We start from the raw sequence: 16,363 nt of genomic DNA, 5'->3' as shown, positions 1-16,363 counted from the left end.
GTTTTTAAAATCTACTCTTTGTATATATTTGTTTCCTTTAAACGAGAAAGAAAACTACAAAAACACATTAAGCACATTAACTAAATTCGTTTTGTGGCCGTTAAAAACAAATTGCTTTATCAATTGCTGCTCTTTTCTCTTATTATTGCTATATTTCTTGATTATTACAATGAAGCAACAGTTGTAATATTTCAAATCGTATATTGCATCTTTTCTAAAGCATAACAAAACATTAAAAGTATACGTGAATTCATTTTAAAACGTACAAGTAAAGTACGCCGATTATCCGTGCTCATAGGAACTCTTCCCTTACCGGATAATCGAATATGACGGATAGTAGGCGGAACTCTTTTTATTGATAAATACTAGTGTTTAGTGTTTTTTTTCTAAAGCAAGAGATTAATTTTCTTAGTTGCACTTTGCACCATAAATCTGTTTTATTTGGTCGAACTAGAGCTAATAGTATCATTGTCTAATAAGGCTTTTAATTCAAGCTATCATTGGTTTTGCAGCTAATATGTCAATTCGCTTTTGGAACTGTCATTTACGAGCACCACGGGTAATGGGACAGCCAGATAAAATTTCCCCATATAATTGGCGTTCCACTATAACAACTTTAAAATATCTAATGATCACAATCTAATGATCTACGATAATGAATATGAAGATGAATGTTTACTTAGATTCAAAGCTCTTCCAGCCTCTTCTGTAATTATCTAAAAATTATTTAAACCTTTTTGGCATTATGGTAAGTACCGTCGAATGTTTGAACTCGGTTATTTTTAACTACAGTAGAACGTCGATTATCCGGGGTGGGGACCGGGCTGATGCCGGTTAATCGATTTCCACGGATAATAGTTCCTCAAATATCAAGACCATTTATATATCTAGATAAAATGTATATATTATCTGCATACTATATTATGATAGTCCTTTTGATACTTAAAATAATTCTGGAACAAGCAAATGAATATCAAATAACAATTAAAATTTAAAACCTAAAATAAAATCATTTCATCAGTACAGCAGAAGAAATGCTCACCACAGTTGAACAGCTGTCAATTTTCGGCGCACGGTTAATTCGCCCCCCGGATAATCGACGTTCTACTGTATAGTAACCATTCTTAGTAAAAATGTTCACATTCATCTGATACTTGTTTTGTGTTGCTATAATGAACAAAAAAAAATTCTTTGGATTGTAAACAAGTACATCGTGTACATTCGAACGATTACTGTTACTAATGAATAATAAATTAACATTCAAAAATCGTATCAATAAAACCCCATCAATGTAGAAAAGCGCTATAGGAAAATCCCGGTATTGCTACATTTCTATGAAAATTGCACGCCCAGGGTTCGGATGAAAATGTGGCCGATGTTCCACGAATGTTTCATAATACTGGTTAGTTTCATAATAGTAGCGAGCAAGTTTTAGATAATGATACAGTGTTTTAACTTGAAGCCGTTTGCACCGGTGAAGTGCACTGTCCAGTTATACCTCTAATAGGATGAAGGATAGTAGAAGGAGTGGGAGGGAGATATTTCTCCCCCCCCCCTCCCTCCTCCCCCATTTATGTGCAATGTTTAGGATTTATTTGGTTTTATTTCGTGGAGCTAGGTTGGCACGGATATGGATCCGTTGCAACTAAATAAGGAGTTCGTCAAAGTGTGTCCGATCGGCTCGATACATAATAGCTAGCTGAGGTGGAATGGTTGGATGGATGGAGCAGGGGAGGGGCAGTCATGTATCCACCATTGGAGCTGAAGCAGTCGGCCATATGGATCCGCTACATTTACCGTGCGACGCGCGATCGTACGGCGACCTATCGTTGTATCGTTGACAGCGTAATCCGAACGCAACATCGTGTGTGCGGGCGAGAGCGAGACAAAGCATATTGGGGGGGGGGCCCATGTGAGAAACTTCGGTCCGTATACGTCATCCGCTTGCTGTGCTGGTAAGCGTTTCGACTCGCAAGGATACATGGTTTATAGGGGTGTTGTCTCACAGCTTCCCAGCATCCCGTGTTACGTTCGGTTGGTTGAGTTGTATAATTGTATTTCATGTATATATACTCGCCGCGCGCTAAAATAGGAACGAAACACGAACGAGGACAAACCGTGTGGTGTGTGTGTGTATCCGTATCTGTGTGTGTGTGTGCGTGTTTGTGGTTGGAAAGGTGGCGCTCCACAGGCGATCCGCTTTTCGTTGCTGTTGTTTCCTACCCCCCGCCCTAGAACTCCTCTCCCTACTAGGGGTAGCCGAATGTATTCAACCTTTCGTAACGTTTCAATGTTGCCACAGATCCACCGGTCGTCTCCGTTACGCCACGCCATTTTGGGCTGGGCGAATCGGCAACACTAGCTGTCACGCTCGCGCATCCAGGCGCAAAAACCGTTTTAGGGCGAAACGCTTTAGGAAATCTCGCATCCAACCAATTGGAGGATGGCTTCGGGTTTGTTTTTTTTTATTGCTGTTGTTTTCTTTTATCTTGTAGCCTTTTGCGTCAGTTTCATCCAGCGCGCTTTACCGCCTGTCCGCGTCCACCACATTCCGCACAACGTTACCGAACGTGCAGTGTGGATTCCCACTAACGCCCCGGGTAACGCGCCGTGTTACCCTTCCCCCACGCGCCAATTGCCGCACGCTCGCTTCCTATTTGTTTATCCGATTTTTAGGCTCTTAGCGCTTAGATACGGGCAATGGCAATTGTTGAAACATTTTTGAATCAGTTGCTTTTGAATGTTCGGCGAGGAATGTGTTACGCTCGGAACAGGCAGTTGTGACCGCCGTCTCGTCATCGTGCGATCCTCGTGATCAACGAGCCAGGCCGTACCGGAAAAGCGGTACCCGTTGCGTTTTTTGTGGTGATCATTTTCCTTTTTGCTGGAACTGTTTCGCGTGCGCGTCCGTTTGTGTGAGTGTGTGTGCGTTGGTGTGTGATTATTACTCAGTTGCAACAGTTGCAGAAAGGTTTTTTTTGTTGTTGTAACGTGTTGTAACGTTTTGTAACGTGCAAGATACTGTAGTGAGTTTTTTTTCCCCTTTTTAAAAGTTCAGAAAACTTGTCCCAACGTATTTAACGATTTTGGTGTTTGATTAAATCGTGTGTTTGTGTGTGTGTGTGAGTGGGAATAAAATTTTTGTTGTGTGAAAAAATTGGAAACGTTCAAGCGCAAGTAAAGCAACCGGTGCGAATAAGATGAGTTTGCCGAGCGGTGTCGATATGTCGAATCTGATGCAGCAACATCCGGTACTCGGTGCGCTGCCACCAGCATTTTTCCTACGGGCAGCCTCGGAACGCTATCAACGCACGCCCAAGTGTGCCCGATGTCGCAACCATGGAGTGGTAAGTGTGGCGTCCCAACTGCAGCCCTACACAGTACGCACAAGAAACAAGGGAGTGCTCGCAAACGTGCTCCAACAGGCAAGAGGTTCCTTGCAGGATGAGGTTCCTTCGGTCAGCCAGGTTTCCTTCTGCATAGTGTCTAGTTGTAGCTTTGGCAAACATGGTTGATTTAGTAGAGTTACGGGCGTTAGACAAGCGAAAGCGCTAAAAAGGAACGATGATTTCAGACAGGAGACTCCTGTCTCCTCCGTTCAGAAGTTTTGGTTTTTTGCGAAGATTCAGATCGGAGATCTGCTTATATCTAAGTGCATACAGTTAGTACCGGGTGACGGACAATTGGCACGTTATTGGAGCACGCGGAAAGAAAACACTATCACTGCCATAACTGCGCAACTGAGTGTGTGTGTGATGGCGTCAAGGACATTCGCTAGTAGCCCCACCAATCAACCGAGAGCGCACTCTAGAATGCACATGATTCGTGAGGTACATTGAACGAACTAATTACCAACTAAATTCCGCACATCACCATTTCTGTACAACACTCCAATGAAGAATTGCTTCACCATGAAATGGTCGGGTGTATAATGTTCGTTGGTTCGTTCGGCCCGGGTTTTCAGACAAAAAGAATTTGCTAATGCTAGACTTTTCTTCTTCTTCCGGGGTTTCTTCTCCTCTTCTTCTACTCCTCCCGGCAAACCGTTACACAGGTAAGCGCACTCAAAGGACACAAGCGTTACTGTCGCTGGCGGGACTGTGTCTGTGCTAAATGTACCTTAATCGCCGAACGACAACGCGTTATGGCGGCACAGGTAGGTGGAGTCCAACACCCTTTTAGACATCTCCGTGTAAACAGATCTCATCTCAAGTTGGAATATGTTTAATTGCGCCCTATCCAGGTTGCACTCCGCAGACAACAGGCCCAGGAAGAGAACGAGGTGCGAGATCTTGGACTCCTGTACGGGACGACCGGTGTGCACGGTGTTGGTCAAACGCCACCAAACGACCCAGTTGCGGTACAGTCGGTCGGTCAGTTTCACGGTGGCATTCCATCACCACCAAACGATGCGGAAAGTGTTACACACCACAGCTACACATCTGCCGACGCAGGTGAGCCTAGCCACAGCAAGTTGTTGGCGAAACCTTATCCAATAATACTAATACTCTTCCATTCTTCATGATTTTGCCTACACATTTCACAGACACAGACGTTCAGCGAATGCGACCCGAACATATGCACTCAGCCTATTCGCCCAATCGCAGCGAACCTGACAGTCCTGGTAAGTACACTAATATTTATACATATCCAGAATTCTAACGTTATTGTCAGTTATTGAGGTTATTTTGACGTGGAGCAAGAGAAGAGAGAGGGGGAAGGAAGAGGGGAAAGCAATCTTAATTTCAAAACAGAAGCCGTATGATTTTCAATCAATCAAATATGGCGTGTCAGGAACTCTGACTCTGAACTCTGAGGATTTCAGGATTTGATCGACCAAATAATTACTGAGGTACTTTCTCTAGAAGTTCTGCGACGTGCTTTCTATTTTCTCGCTTAATATCTTCCTTTCTGTTCTCTCCTTCGAAACAATCGTCTAATCGTACATTGTTAAGATTTGAACTCAGAAGTATGTTGACTCCACTATTTCTTCAAGAATTCCCGCTCCAATAGCGCTCCACTATTTCTCTAATAATTTTAATAAAATTTTGAGACAGTTTTTTTTGAATACATTAGTGAGTAATACATTTGAATACATTAGACACGTGTCTTTTATATAACAAATTCCTGGAAGGGCGTCGCTAGACACTCAAAACATAACCTAAAAAAATGTGACGAATATCTTCTACTCCACAAAATTTCTCCCAATTTCCTCACAAAAAAGCTCTTTTTTCCAACGGTTTGTGTGTGAAGTTTCTCATGGCACCTGGCAAACTTTTTCGGGGAAAAAAGAATCCCACAACATTTAGTTCAATTAAATTAAACAGAAGAATAGCATAACGAACAAAGAAACATTGCGGTTACTCTAATATTGTTCACGTTTCATCGTTTCCATTGCTATCGATTTCACACTCCAGCATCCGGGTAGACAGTTTCGCTCGCTAATTGTTGTTTTGGAAGAGCCACCAATGCATCAAAACCTGCAATTAACCAATCGTTCCATTATTGTATCGATAATGGATTAAAACCCCACGCCGTAGGAGTACGATACCTGCAACCGAACCAAATACACACACAGCCGGAGCCCAATTTAGCTACAATGTACACACAATGTTCGTCCTGGCGAATGTTTTTTTTTCCTTCTTCCCATTTCCCCGGAACAGTCTTGTAACCCGATCCGGGTCCCGGGATCCGACAACGCTTCCCATCCGTTACAAGCAATTTATTGCACGGCAACACACGCAGTTAGTGGACGCACCAGTGGAAAACAGAAAGACACACACACACTTCTACTTGTAACCTCCGCCACAATTAGATTCATTGATCTTTCATCGCATGGTAGCCGTTGGGACGCACTTTCCTTGCCTTTCGGTTTCCGCCCGTTTGTACTCCGGCACCGTTTTGTTCGATTTCACCGGAATGAAAAAAAAACCCATCCATGCCGGAGTGGTATTAGTTGCCTTCTCGATATCCACTTCTCTGGTCTCGGGTTTCATTCATAGAAGGTTTTCCATCTACCTTTCCCGCGACTGATTCCCGGACCCGGGGCGCTGTTTGAAGTGGGTCTGGCTGACTGGTCCAGTGTCAGAAACGTGAAGGATTCGCCGGTGCGCACACGCTGCACAGTATTGGAAATTTGAAAATCTCTGCACTGCTCCGCTATTGTGCAGATTTTAATTGATTTCGTATTTGTATATGTGTGTTTTTTTGTAATAAATTGTTTTTTCTTTCTTTCTTTTTCTTACCACCCTTCGCACTTTTGGGAAGAAGTGATTTTCTTACAATGAATAGATCCCTCCCCGTCCGTTTGGAATCAATATATCCATTTTTTTGCCCTTTTCTAAATACGCATACGTTTGTTTTTTTTTGGTGGTTTTACTCTGCTAATCCAATTGTTGTTCAGAGCAACAAACAGTTCTGATCCGCTCAATTAAGGCGTTGCCAAAATTTTCAACTGCTAAACTTGATGTTTTGATTCTATGGTTTACCTGATCCCTTCAATCGTTTATCAATTCATTTGTATTTATTTTTTTTCCTACTTGTATTTATTATTCGCTTGTACAAAATTAACTGTCATACGATCGGTCCAGTTTGTATGGAAAACATGACAATTTTGATTTTTATTTATCTAGGTATTTTAAATTTATAAATTTAATTATAATAATTTAATAGTAAAAATAGTCTTTTTTATTTAAAAAAATATAAAATAATTATTTACACACGTTAAGCATCAAACTATGACCATTATTTCAAATTTTTGTTTCTATGAGGGGTTCGTCGCTTTTTTTGTTGAAGTCTTTTGTTTCAAATCGCACCTTTTTCGCTTGCGATCTCTTTCTCCTGTTAAATTATCTTCGCCGTGAACTTCCAGTGATGATTTTCTGTTGTAAAAATAAATTTTCATTTATAATAAAAGTAAAACTTCCAGGAAAAAAATATTTTAGTTGGTAAAAATCGATATTAAAAACAAGAGACGCTTGCTAACTAAACATAGCGTTGCAATTAATGATGGATTAAAACGTGTTAAAATGTGTTAAAACACTAGTATATTTGGTTTACTTCATATGTTATTTGCTTGTTAGTATAACATGCAACTATATTAAATAAAAATAATAAGCAAAAGTTTAAAAAAATGACCCATTCCCGTTCCTATTAATCGTCACAGTCCTTCGACTTCCCTTGATGCACCAAAAATAAAAGGAACGCTTGCCGTTTTCGCTAAATGGATTTTATTGCAAGAAGTGTGTGCGTCTTTTTTTTACTCTCTCTTTCTCTATACTGTACGTCATTAGGAGCTGTTATTTTTTCTACTGTTATCCTTGTACCAGTGTTTATGGATGCAATAAAGCGTACAATTTCGATTGCACTTCCTTTTGCCATTCTTCGTTCTGGCGATAGGTGCGATTTTAAACAAATTCTCTATCGATTTAAACTCCCTTTTCGAAGAGAGAGAAAGAAGAGGGAAAGGAGGGAAAAAACACACACACAGTAAACCACAAATAATTAATAACAACTCCGCCCCGTAAGGGGGGGAACGAAACAAAAAATCAAAAGTAAATGACCCTTACGGTGAAGCCAATTGAGTGTGTGTTCAGCGGCGTTTAATTATGATGCAAAATGTTTTAATCAACCCTCTAACAGGAAAGGATCAGTCCGCACTCAACGCGTGTGTGTGTTTGTGAATAGTACTTCTTTTTTTTTAATTTCTTTCAGCTTCCAGTTGTTTAGCTCCATGCAGCTCATCGCTTTTTTTTTTAAAGGGTAAAGCTGAAGAGAGCAAGAAGCAAATTATAATATACAAAAAAAAAAACACATCCCTTGTACCAAGGTTTCCGATAGGGGATGCGTTTTTATTTATTTATTTTATTTCTTTTTTTTTGTATTCCGTTCACTTACTCCAACCCGTGAGTGTGTATTTATTTTTTCCTACGGTTTTGAAGCACAATAGCCGTTCAAGAGGTATTACATTTCCTTTACGCCCGAAACGAACGGTTTCGGTAATGTACGGAAAGTATCATGCAGCCTCCTTTAATTCTCGTTTAGTGTAGTTTTCCCTTTTTTTTGTTGTTGTTGAAATTCTTCCCTTTTTTTCTGTGTTCCGTTTTTTGTTCGGAATCGCAACTCAACAACTCGAGCATTGAATGGTAGATCTACTGTCAAAAGACAGTTTATCTTAATTCGAAATATCTGTTTCTGCGATTCCGCCTTCCCTTCGAACTGCTGAAGAATATCTATCATATCCCATTTCTTCACTCGCTTCTTCACAAGTCGTCTGCTCTACCTCCCCGCCCCCCTCCCTATCATTCGTGCGTTGGCATTTTACTATGTCTCGTGTGCGGAATGTGGTAAATGGGATACAATTTAATTTCCACTCGAAACTCAATCAACAAAGCATCGATCTTATTAGGACATGTCGAGACCTGCTTCAGGGAATGATCTATTCTCTCCCCTTCCTTTCCCCCCTTCCCCTCCAGCCATCCAGCCCATTCCCGACCCTTCCGAGTGCTAACACCACACAATGGAAAATATGTTTTCAATTTGATCCATAAACCCCCCGGCTTTATAGTTGCATAAGCAGATGCGCACCCTCTCCGGTATCGCGTATTGTGTGCGTGCGTGCACGCCGAGGTGTAATGGTTTTTTTTTGCAAAAGTATTTTACTTTTCAGATGGGGGAAAGAGGGAAGAGGGGGGGGGGAGTTTTTGGTCCCAAAATTGAAATACCAAAACGCCCCGTCAAAACGCAAAGGTCGACCGGGGTGGACGGGGAGTAAAAGGATCAAAACATTTTTCCACCAATAAATCATGCGAGTGGGGTTGGTGGGGTGGGGAGGAAAAATGACTTTTCGGACAGAAAAGTTTTCTGGGTTTTTTGGGCCGTGGTTTCCAATTAAATTTTGAACCGTGTTGGAGTGTTTCGATTTTTTTTTCGGTGTAAAACCCCCCAAAAAACGACACTGAAGAGGATTTACTGGCCTTATTTCACCGATTCCCGTCTCCCCACCCCCCCATCCCACCCCCGTGATCGTGTATGGAAAATCGGGTGCTATTTCTATTTGATTTTTCTCCTATTTTCAATACTTTATTTACCTCGAATCGCCTAACGCGGCACAGCCAAAGAAAAAAAGGGTGTTTTTATTTTGCGCTTCTGCTTTTCCTAAATTTTTCCATTTTGCCATGCGTCGCGTGGCGGCTGGTTTTGTGGCTTTCCACGCTAAACGCTGTGTCCCTCTTCGGGCTTAATCTAGCGTGTGCGTGAGCTCAATTTTATGGTGATGATTTGATGGAAAGTAATTATCTTCATCACCCTTCAACTTTTTCCGACCCAGCATCCCTTCTACTTTTTTTTCCTTTTTAGAATGTTTTCCCTTACCGACAAGGAAAACGGAATGAGGGAGGGAGGGGGTAGTAGGGGGATAATACCAGCACAACCGAACAAATTAAAATGATCCATGCAATATGGTTTGCGTTTTCCACACTTTAGCCGAATGGAATGTGCCCTTAGGGGAAGAAAACACCCGCAACGTTGAAGGGTTGGCTTTGCTGGTGGTTTGTTCGCCGGTGGGTGGGGGAGGGTGGTGCAAAGGGGTTTCCATGGGTGAATGTGTCAATACCACCGTTTGCAGTGTGTCAAACAAATTTATATTCAACCGCAGTTAATTACACTTCACCCATATTACATCCCTTTTTCCGGTTGTGGAGGCAGGGGTGTACGATAAGGGTGGGGTGTGAAGTAAATTTAAACCATCGACACGGAGGGGAGGGCATCACAATAAAAAGGGGCTTATGTGCCTAGCAGCATTAATTCAGCAACAATTTACCCGTGCTAATCGCATCCCATTATTTACTGTTTTTTTTTCTTCAAATTGTTTCACGAAATACTCGAACGATACTCGGATGTAATTGACGTGTCGGTGCAATTCTCCTTTACACCCGAATGTAGTAGATTATTACAAACAGTTTATCGTCGTATTTGTGCATTTTCCAAACCATTTTTGACAGCTAAATTTAAACTTTTGACCCCGACACTACATGCTTAGCTTAATTTTCCAAAATATTTTTGCGATTCTGGCGCGACTTCAAGGTTGTTTATTTTTTATCTAGCAAAGTTTGTTTACGTTTTTAATCGATTTTAATTTAATTAAATTAAATTAATTTAAGAAAAGAAAATTATAATAAGTAATAGATTTATTGTATTGATGAAGTCGATGAGAAAGGCAAGTTTTTTAAGCCCAGTGACGACGTTTCAAAAGAACGGACCATCAATTGGCAAATTTATGTATTTTTTTTATTTTTTTATTATTTTTTACTCTTTTTTTAATTTAAAGCATTATTTGAATGAAAAGAAACTTATTTCAACCAATTGGCATTAAAATAAAACAATTTAATTTTTTTTGCAAAATTTCCCAAAAAAATCGTAAGGGGTAAGCCTTATGAAATTTTTGAGTTGAAAAATTTTTTGAAATTTTTTTCTGATTTTTTAATCTTTTTTTAATTTAAAGCACTATTTAAGTGAAAAGAAACTTATTGCAACAAATTCCCATCAAAATATATCACATTTAAAATTTTTGCTACATTGCTCAAAACTGAGGAAAATTTTACATTTTCTCAAACAGGGTAAGGAATTTGGTTCCTCGAATAACTTCTGGCACAGACATCTAAGGGCATGGCTATCCAAGAAGAAAATGTAGCCATTGGTGCCATCTATCGACCACAAGTTAAAGTTTGGCGATCCGTTGGATACCGACCGAGTTATAGGCAAAACTTGGTGCAAAAATGAGGAAAATTTTACATTTTCTCAAACAGGGTATGGAACTTGGTTCCTCGAATAACTTCTGGCACAGACATCTGAGGGCATGGCCGTCCAAGCAGAAAATGTAGCCATTGGTGCCATCTATCGACCACAGGTTAAAGATTGGCGATTCGTTGGATACCGACCGAGTTATAGGCAAAATTTGGTGCAAAAATGAGGAAAATTTTCATTTTTTTTTTGAATTTTTTGTTTTTTTTTATTATTTTTCGCTCTTTTTTTTATTTCAAGCATTATTAGAGTGAAAAGAAACTCATTGCAACCCATTGGCATTAAAATAAAACAATTTAATTTTTTTTGCAAAATTTCCCAAAAAAATCGTAAGGGGTAAGCCTTATGAAATTTTTGAGTTGAAAAATTTTTTGAAATTTTTTTCTGATTTTTTATTCTTTTTTTAATTTAAAGCACTATTTAAGTGAAAAGAAACTTATTGCAACAAATTCCCATCAAAATATATCACATTTAAAAATTTTTCTACATTGCTCAAAACTGAGGAAAATTTTACATTTTCTCAAACAGGGTAAGGAACATGGTTCCTCGAATAACTTCTGGCACAGACATCTGAGGGCATGGCTGTCCAAGAAGAAAATGTAGCCATTGGTGCCATCTATCGACCACAAGTTAAAGATTGGCGATCCGTTGGATACCGACCGAGTTATAGGCAAAACTTGGTGCAAAAATGAAGAAAATTTTACATTTTCTCAAACAGGGTAAGGAACATGGTTCCTCGAATAACTTCTGGCACAGACATCTGAGGGCATGGCCGTCCAAGAAGAAAATGTAGCCATTGGTGCCATCTATCGACCACAAGTTAAAGTTTGGCGATCCGTTAGATACCGACCGAGTTATAGGCAAAACTTGGTGCAAAAATGAGCAAATATATTAAGGATGACTTCATGTAGTCCTACTTCATTAAATATGAAGATGATAATGATAACACACACAGCGTGCGAATTAATGCTATTAAACAACAAATTTTACCGCGTAGAAAAACTTGTGAAGACATTCGCTACGACATCCGCTTGCGTGCTGAACAAATCGAAATGAAAATAAATGGCTTGCCACTGGTGTACGCTCTCTTCCACCCTTCTTCGCCCTCACACGTCCACAGCGGCTAAACAGTATCTACAGGCTGGCACAATAAGCGCTGGTACAAAATACAGTTAATGAATTTGTTTGATTTCATCAAGTGCTGCTACCCCAAAAACGGGCTATCGTTGAGACACGGGCAGCGTAAGTAGAATGGCAACAAATATGGATAAAGAAGAAGAGAAAGAAGAGGGAAAAGAAGAAGAAAAAAGCACCAACATTCCATACACACATGTCACCAGATGGTTTGGTCGGGGATGGTCATTTATTTGACATCCGTAGTCAAAAACCCATTTTGGAGAAGGAGCACCCACTTGAGAAGTATCGCCGTGGGCCGTTAAATCACGTCCTGGCAAACCCCCGGCGGGAGGAGGGCAAGGAAGGGGGCACACCAAACAGAAGCTGTTGCATTTGAAATGATTAAAGTTTTTTTCTTGTTCCAGGCCCCGCTGTGTCTTTTTTTTGTTGTTCAGCTCTTTATTTTGTTTTGTTGTCGCTCAGTTCCTCACCCAGGCGGGTTTTGCAGGAAATGTCTACTTACCTGCGCTCGCTCGAGTGTTTACTGTTGCAGCCTAACACATCTCCTACAGGTTGAAACTCTATCGCACGAGTGGTTCGCCGTCGACCGGTCGGATGCGGTGGCAAAGATCACCAGGGTATTCGGATTTGGTAGAAACACGGGACACCCCACCAAAAGCGGTCGTGGGTCGCGGGGCACTATTTTGACTTCTTCAAAACTTTCACGTACACTGTTGCGTTCCGTGTTCTTGTCCGGGTATCGGTACGGACCCAAGCTATTTTAACATAAATAACCTACTTTGGGCAAATATTGAAACTCCACTCCATTGTTTTGGGATAAAACCATTTTTCGGCCCCCGGAAGGATGTCAATATTTGCTTAAAAGCATTTAAAGACATTCGCTCGAAGTGGCTGGTTCGAAGCGAAACCGTGACCGGTACCGTACGGGATGACACCGGCGGTACCTACCTACTGTACTGCACCGACGTGAACTTTGATTTTTTTTTGTCGTTCGTGACTGTTTGACATCATCCAAACTTGAATGATCAACAGTACGAAGCGAATACGCAATATTAGCGCGTTGATTGATTGCTCGCTACAGGTGCTAAGTGTCTAAGCTCAGGATAATTTACAACATTGTACAGTAGAGTGACATTTTGTTGCCAGTAAACTTCGGCTTTAGAAGTAGTGGCCACGGATCTTTTTACTCCACGGGATGTTATCTGGGAAATCTCACCCAGAAATTCTGTTCATCCTGAAACTACAGAATACCCAAGAATTATCAGAAATAGCAGGAGTTCTCTCACGAATTCGGTGTAGGAATTTGTAACACTTTACTTCTTGGTGTGGGGGACGTTAATCTATGCGGTCTCTAGTCATTCAGTGATGTCCAATAAGTTTTGACCAAATATCCTCAATAGACAATCCGAAAAAGACCTCAATATTTGTTTAGTCACTCCTCGGAGGTATTCCTTCATAAAATTTTACAAAAAACACAAAAAATAGTGCCAATTACCCGACGGAATATGTAATATCTTATTCTCCATTCTTCAGCGATATGAAGTTATCGAACTTTAAAACTCGGAAGAACTCATAATAACTGATCCAGTCTATATTTGGTCCCGTTTTGCAGGACCGAAACGTCAGCGCATATCAACGGAGACGGACCACGATACGGAGTCGGAGTCATCGCCGAGCAGTCCACGGCACAAGTCATCGCTGTTTTCCCTGCCGCTGGATAAACAGTCGCCGAGCCAGACCGGACCGCCGAGTTCGCCCGAGTCGGATCTGGACGTTGACTCCACGCCGGACGATTCGATTGCGCCGGAAAATTTGAGCCTCAAGAAAGACCCGAATGTATATACGAAGCCAGCGACGCTAGTACCGGTAACGAACGGTGGTGCCGGCTTTCTGCCTTACAGCCAGCAACCGGTCGCTACCCAGTACCAGCAAGCCATCGGTGTCAGTGCCTCCCAAGCCTCGAGCCAACGCTCACCGGTGGATGTTCTGCTGCGGTAAGTTTTGCGACAATCTTTGGTATTCTGCAATATTCTTCAAGGAATCCTCGTGTTCTTGTGTCCACCAGAGTGTTCCCGAACCGGCGTCGGAGCGAGGTGGAGCTACTGCTCCAGCGTTACCGTGGCGATGTGGTGCAGGCGATGGAAGCGATGCTTTGCGGTGACGATGCGCTTCATTCACCCATCAGGTAGGTTGTTTGCGGATCCGGCATCCGGCCGGCTGGTTGCGTTGTGGTTGTACCCTAAAACCTCTCTTGTACCGTGCGTTGTCCATCCCCGTGTGAAAAGTGTTCCAACACCTTCACCATCTTTTACAGTGAAGTCGGCATTCTCGCCATTGATGCCTTCCGGAACGTTCAGTAGTCCGACGGTGCGGTACTCGTTTCTGCAGCAGGCCCACACCAAACGCTTCCTGTCCGCACCGTACACCGGTACCGGTTACCTGCCGACTATACTGCAGGATCCGGAGCAGTCGCAACAACCGGACCCGGCGGGTTTGGGCCAGAACTGTGCACCTGCCGCAGCCAACAGTCCCTGTGTGGATGGCACAGAGTAAGAAGAATGTACTCCCCGATCCGCTTTCTCACGCATGTTTCCTTGCCGGGCAGTAGTTACATTGACTTCACCAGAGTCACGACCAGTGCGCTAAAGCAAGATGTCACCAAGCGCGTCTCCATCATGCCTATAATACTAAGCTTACTGATTTTACACCGTTTCCATCTTACATCTTACATTGCATCATTACATCATTCTCCTTCCTTTTCTTTTATCTCCCCCCCGTTCCTCCCCTCTCTTCTCCACAACCTAATCAGATGATGATGATGATGATTATTATTATGGTGACGATAATGATAATGAAGATGTTGAGTGGAGTGGAATTATGATTAATTTTAATGTAAATTGTTACCGCAGGGATTTTCCTTCCTCTTTGCCTTCCCTTCCCGTCAAGTGGAGATGAATGCTGTAAGCGTAAGAAATACTTGGGAAAGCAACTTATGTGCCCCCCCCCCCCAAAATCTCACTCCACCCCCTTCATCGCTTGGCAGCGCGGAAAGCAGGGAGGGAATAATAATTATCATGCGTAGGTTAAACACGTTAAACACGAACGAACCTTGAAACAAAAACAGAAAAAAAAACATAAAAAAGCTGCACAAAAACCGTAAAAAAAAGAAAGTTTTGTGTTCTGCTTGTTTGAAGAGGCGATTCGTAAAAAGTAAAAACAAACAAAACAACAACAACATACTCCTAGTGAAGCGCAAAGGAAGCCACACGAAGCTACTAATTGAAACAGGCATTGTGCGATTTGGAGAATATCAAATCCAGCTAAATATTATTCAAGAAACAACTAGCACACTGTTAAAGTATCCTTAACAGTCAACACAAACACAACAACAAAAAAAAACATATTGCTAACAGAACAAAACAAAAAAAGAAAACAAAAAAAAACACTACAAGCAAAAATACAATAAGTTTGGTGAAACGAGTGAAAAGTGTTGTATAAAAATAAACTATAAAGGTATATAATAAAATTGTCGCTATAATAAACTACCGTACCTAATACGTTTTACCCCGGCTTTGTACAATGTGGTGAGAAAGGACACAAATATATCACATTAATTGTAAGCGAATTAATTCCCATGCCCACACACACACACACACTCATACGGGTCGTTCCTGTCGGTGTGACAAATGCAAACGCCATAACAACATCGGTGACTCCGTCTAATCCTGTTTTTTCCCCCTCCCCCCTCCCCCTTCCATTAACCCATGAGCACACGGTAAGCGCTTGTTGCATTGTTGGCACAATCAATTGGTCGTATTTTATCAACCGGATCAAAACATCTCCTTTCGAGAGAATAAATGTAAATAAAACACGACCTCCGAAAAGGGACACCCTTTTTTTTATTTATTTCTCCCATTGATCGCAAATGGCAGAGAAATGGAGTGCGAAAGACACAGAGTAGGGGAGAGAGAGAGAGAGAGAGAGATAGAGGGAGGGAGAGAACCTTAACCCCTCTGTTTGATTTTCAATAGCTGGCTGGTTAACCGGAACGGAGGTTCGGGAGACCGTTATTGACAGATAATTTTTTTTGAAGCATTCTTCTCCCGCACTGCACTCTGATTTATCTTCACCATAAACCCTTAAGGATGTGGTGGTTCCGCACACGGTCTAAGTGTGTGTGTTTTTTGCGGTTTGGAGTGTGTTGTTAAGAGGAATTGTTGAACGCCTGGTAAGGCAATCGTGTGCATGTCTAGTCATAATTGATTCCGTAGCTCGTAATATAAAATTTCTGGTAGATCCCACCACCTTTCAAGCAACAGAGAACGTTCATTAGGTGTATGTTCCTGTTCTAGCTCTGTTTAAGTAACATCTTGCTGAAGATGAATGAATATCCTTCAGGCCCTAGAGTTGTCCCCATTTCCTATTT

At 41.6% G+C, this 16,363-nt stretch overlaps 1 protein-coding gene across 3 annotated transcripts; it reads left to right on the top strand.

Moving 5' to 3' along the window:
• The first annotated feature begins 2,496 nt into the window (after nucleotides 1-2,496).
• Nucleotides 2,497-14,668, top strand: LOC125764256 (doublesex- and mab-3-related transcription factor A2). 3 transcript variants are annotated; one of them, XM_049428288.1, is made up of 7 exons: nucleotides 2,497-3,347; nucleotides 4,055-4,156; nucleotides 4,244-4,454; nucleotides 4,547-4,624; nucleotides 13,550-13,931; nucleotides 14,003-14,122; nucleotides 14,223-14,668. In XM_049428288.1, exons 1-7 carry the CDS (start codon nucleotides 3,201-3,203, stop codon nucleotides 14,488-14,490), a joined length of 1,308 nt encoding a protein of 435 aa, XP_049284245.1. In that variant the 5' UTR covers nucleotides 2,497-3,200; the 3' UTR covers nucleotides 14,491-14,668. The 3 variants fall into 3 exon arrangements, with proteins under 3 accessions (XP_049284245.1, XP_049284237.1, XP_049284252.1); XM_049428280.1 differs by having other exon boundaries at nucleotides 13,526-13,931; XM_049428295.1 differs by having other exon boundaries at nucleotides 3,255-3,830; nucleotides 13,526-13,931.
• Nucleotides 14,669-16,363: the final 1,695 nt, after the last annotated feature.

The sequence above is a fragment of the Anopheles funestus genome, chromosome X (genome assembly GCF_943734845.2).
Source record: "Anopheles funestus chromosome X, idAnoFuneDA-416_04, whole genome shotgun sequence".
NCBI lineage: Eukaryota > Metazoa > Arthropoda > Insecta > Diptera > Culicidae > Anopheles > Anopheles funestus.
Note: the sequence above shows the minus strand (reverse complement) of the source record. Positions and strands in the feature narration are given on the sequence as shown.

What these genes read in the sequence shown, in the direction of transcription:
- LOC125764256 (XM_049428280.1), top strand. Translation starts at nt 3,201, where the DNA reads ATGAGTTTGCCGAGCGGTGTCGATATGTCGAATCTGATGCAGCAACAT. An exon ending in CTACACATCTGCCGACGCAG is followed by an intron (nt 4,455 to 4,546) that starts GTGAGCCTAGCC and finishes CACATTTCACAG; the next exon opens with ACACAGACGTTCAGCGAATG. An exon ending in CAGCGAACCTGACAGTCCTG is followed by an intron (nt 4,625 to 13,525) that starts GTAAGTACACTA and finishes TAACTGATCCAG; the next exon opens with TCTATATTTGGTCCCGTTTT.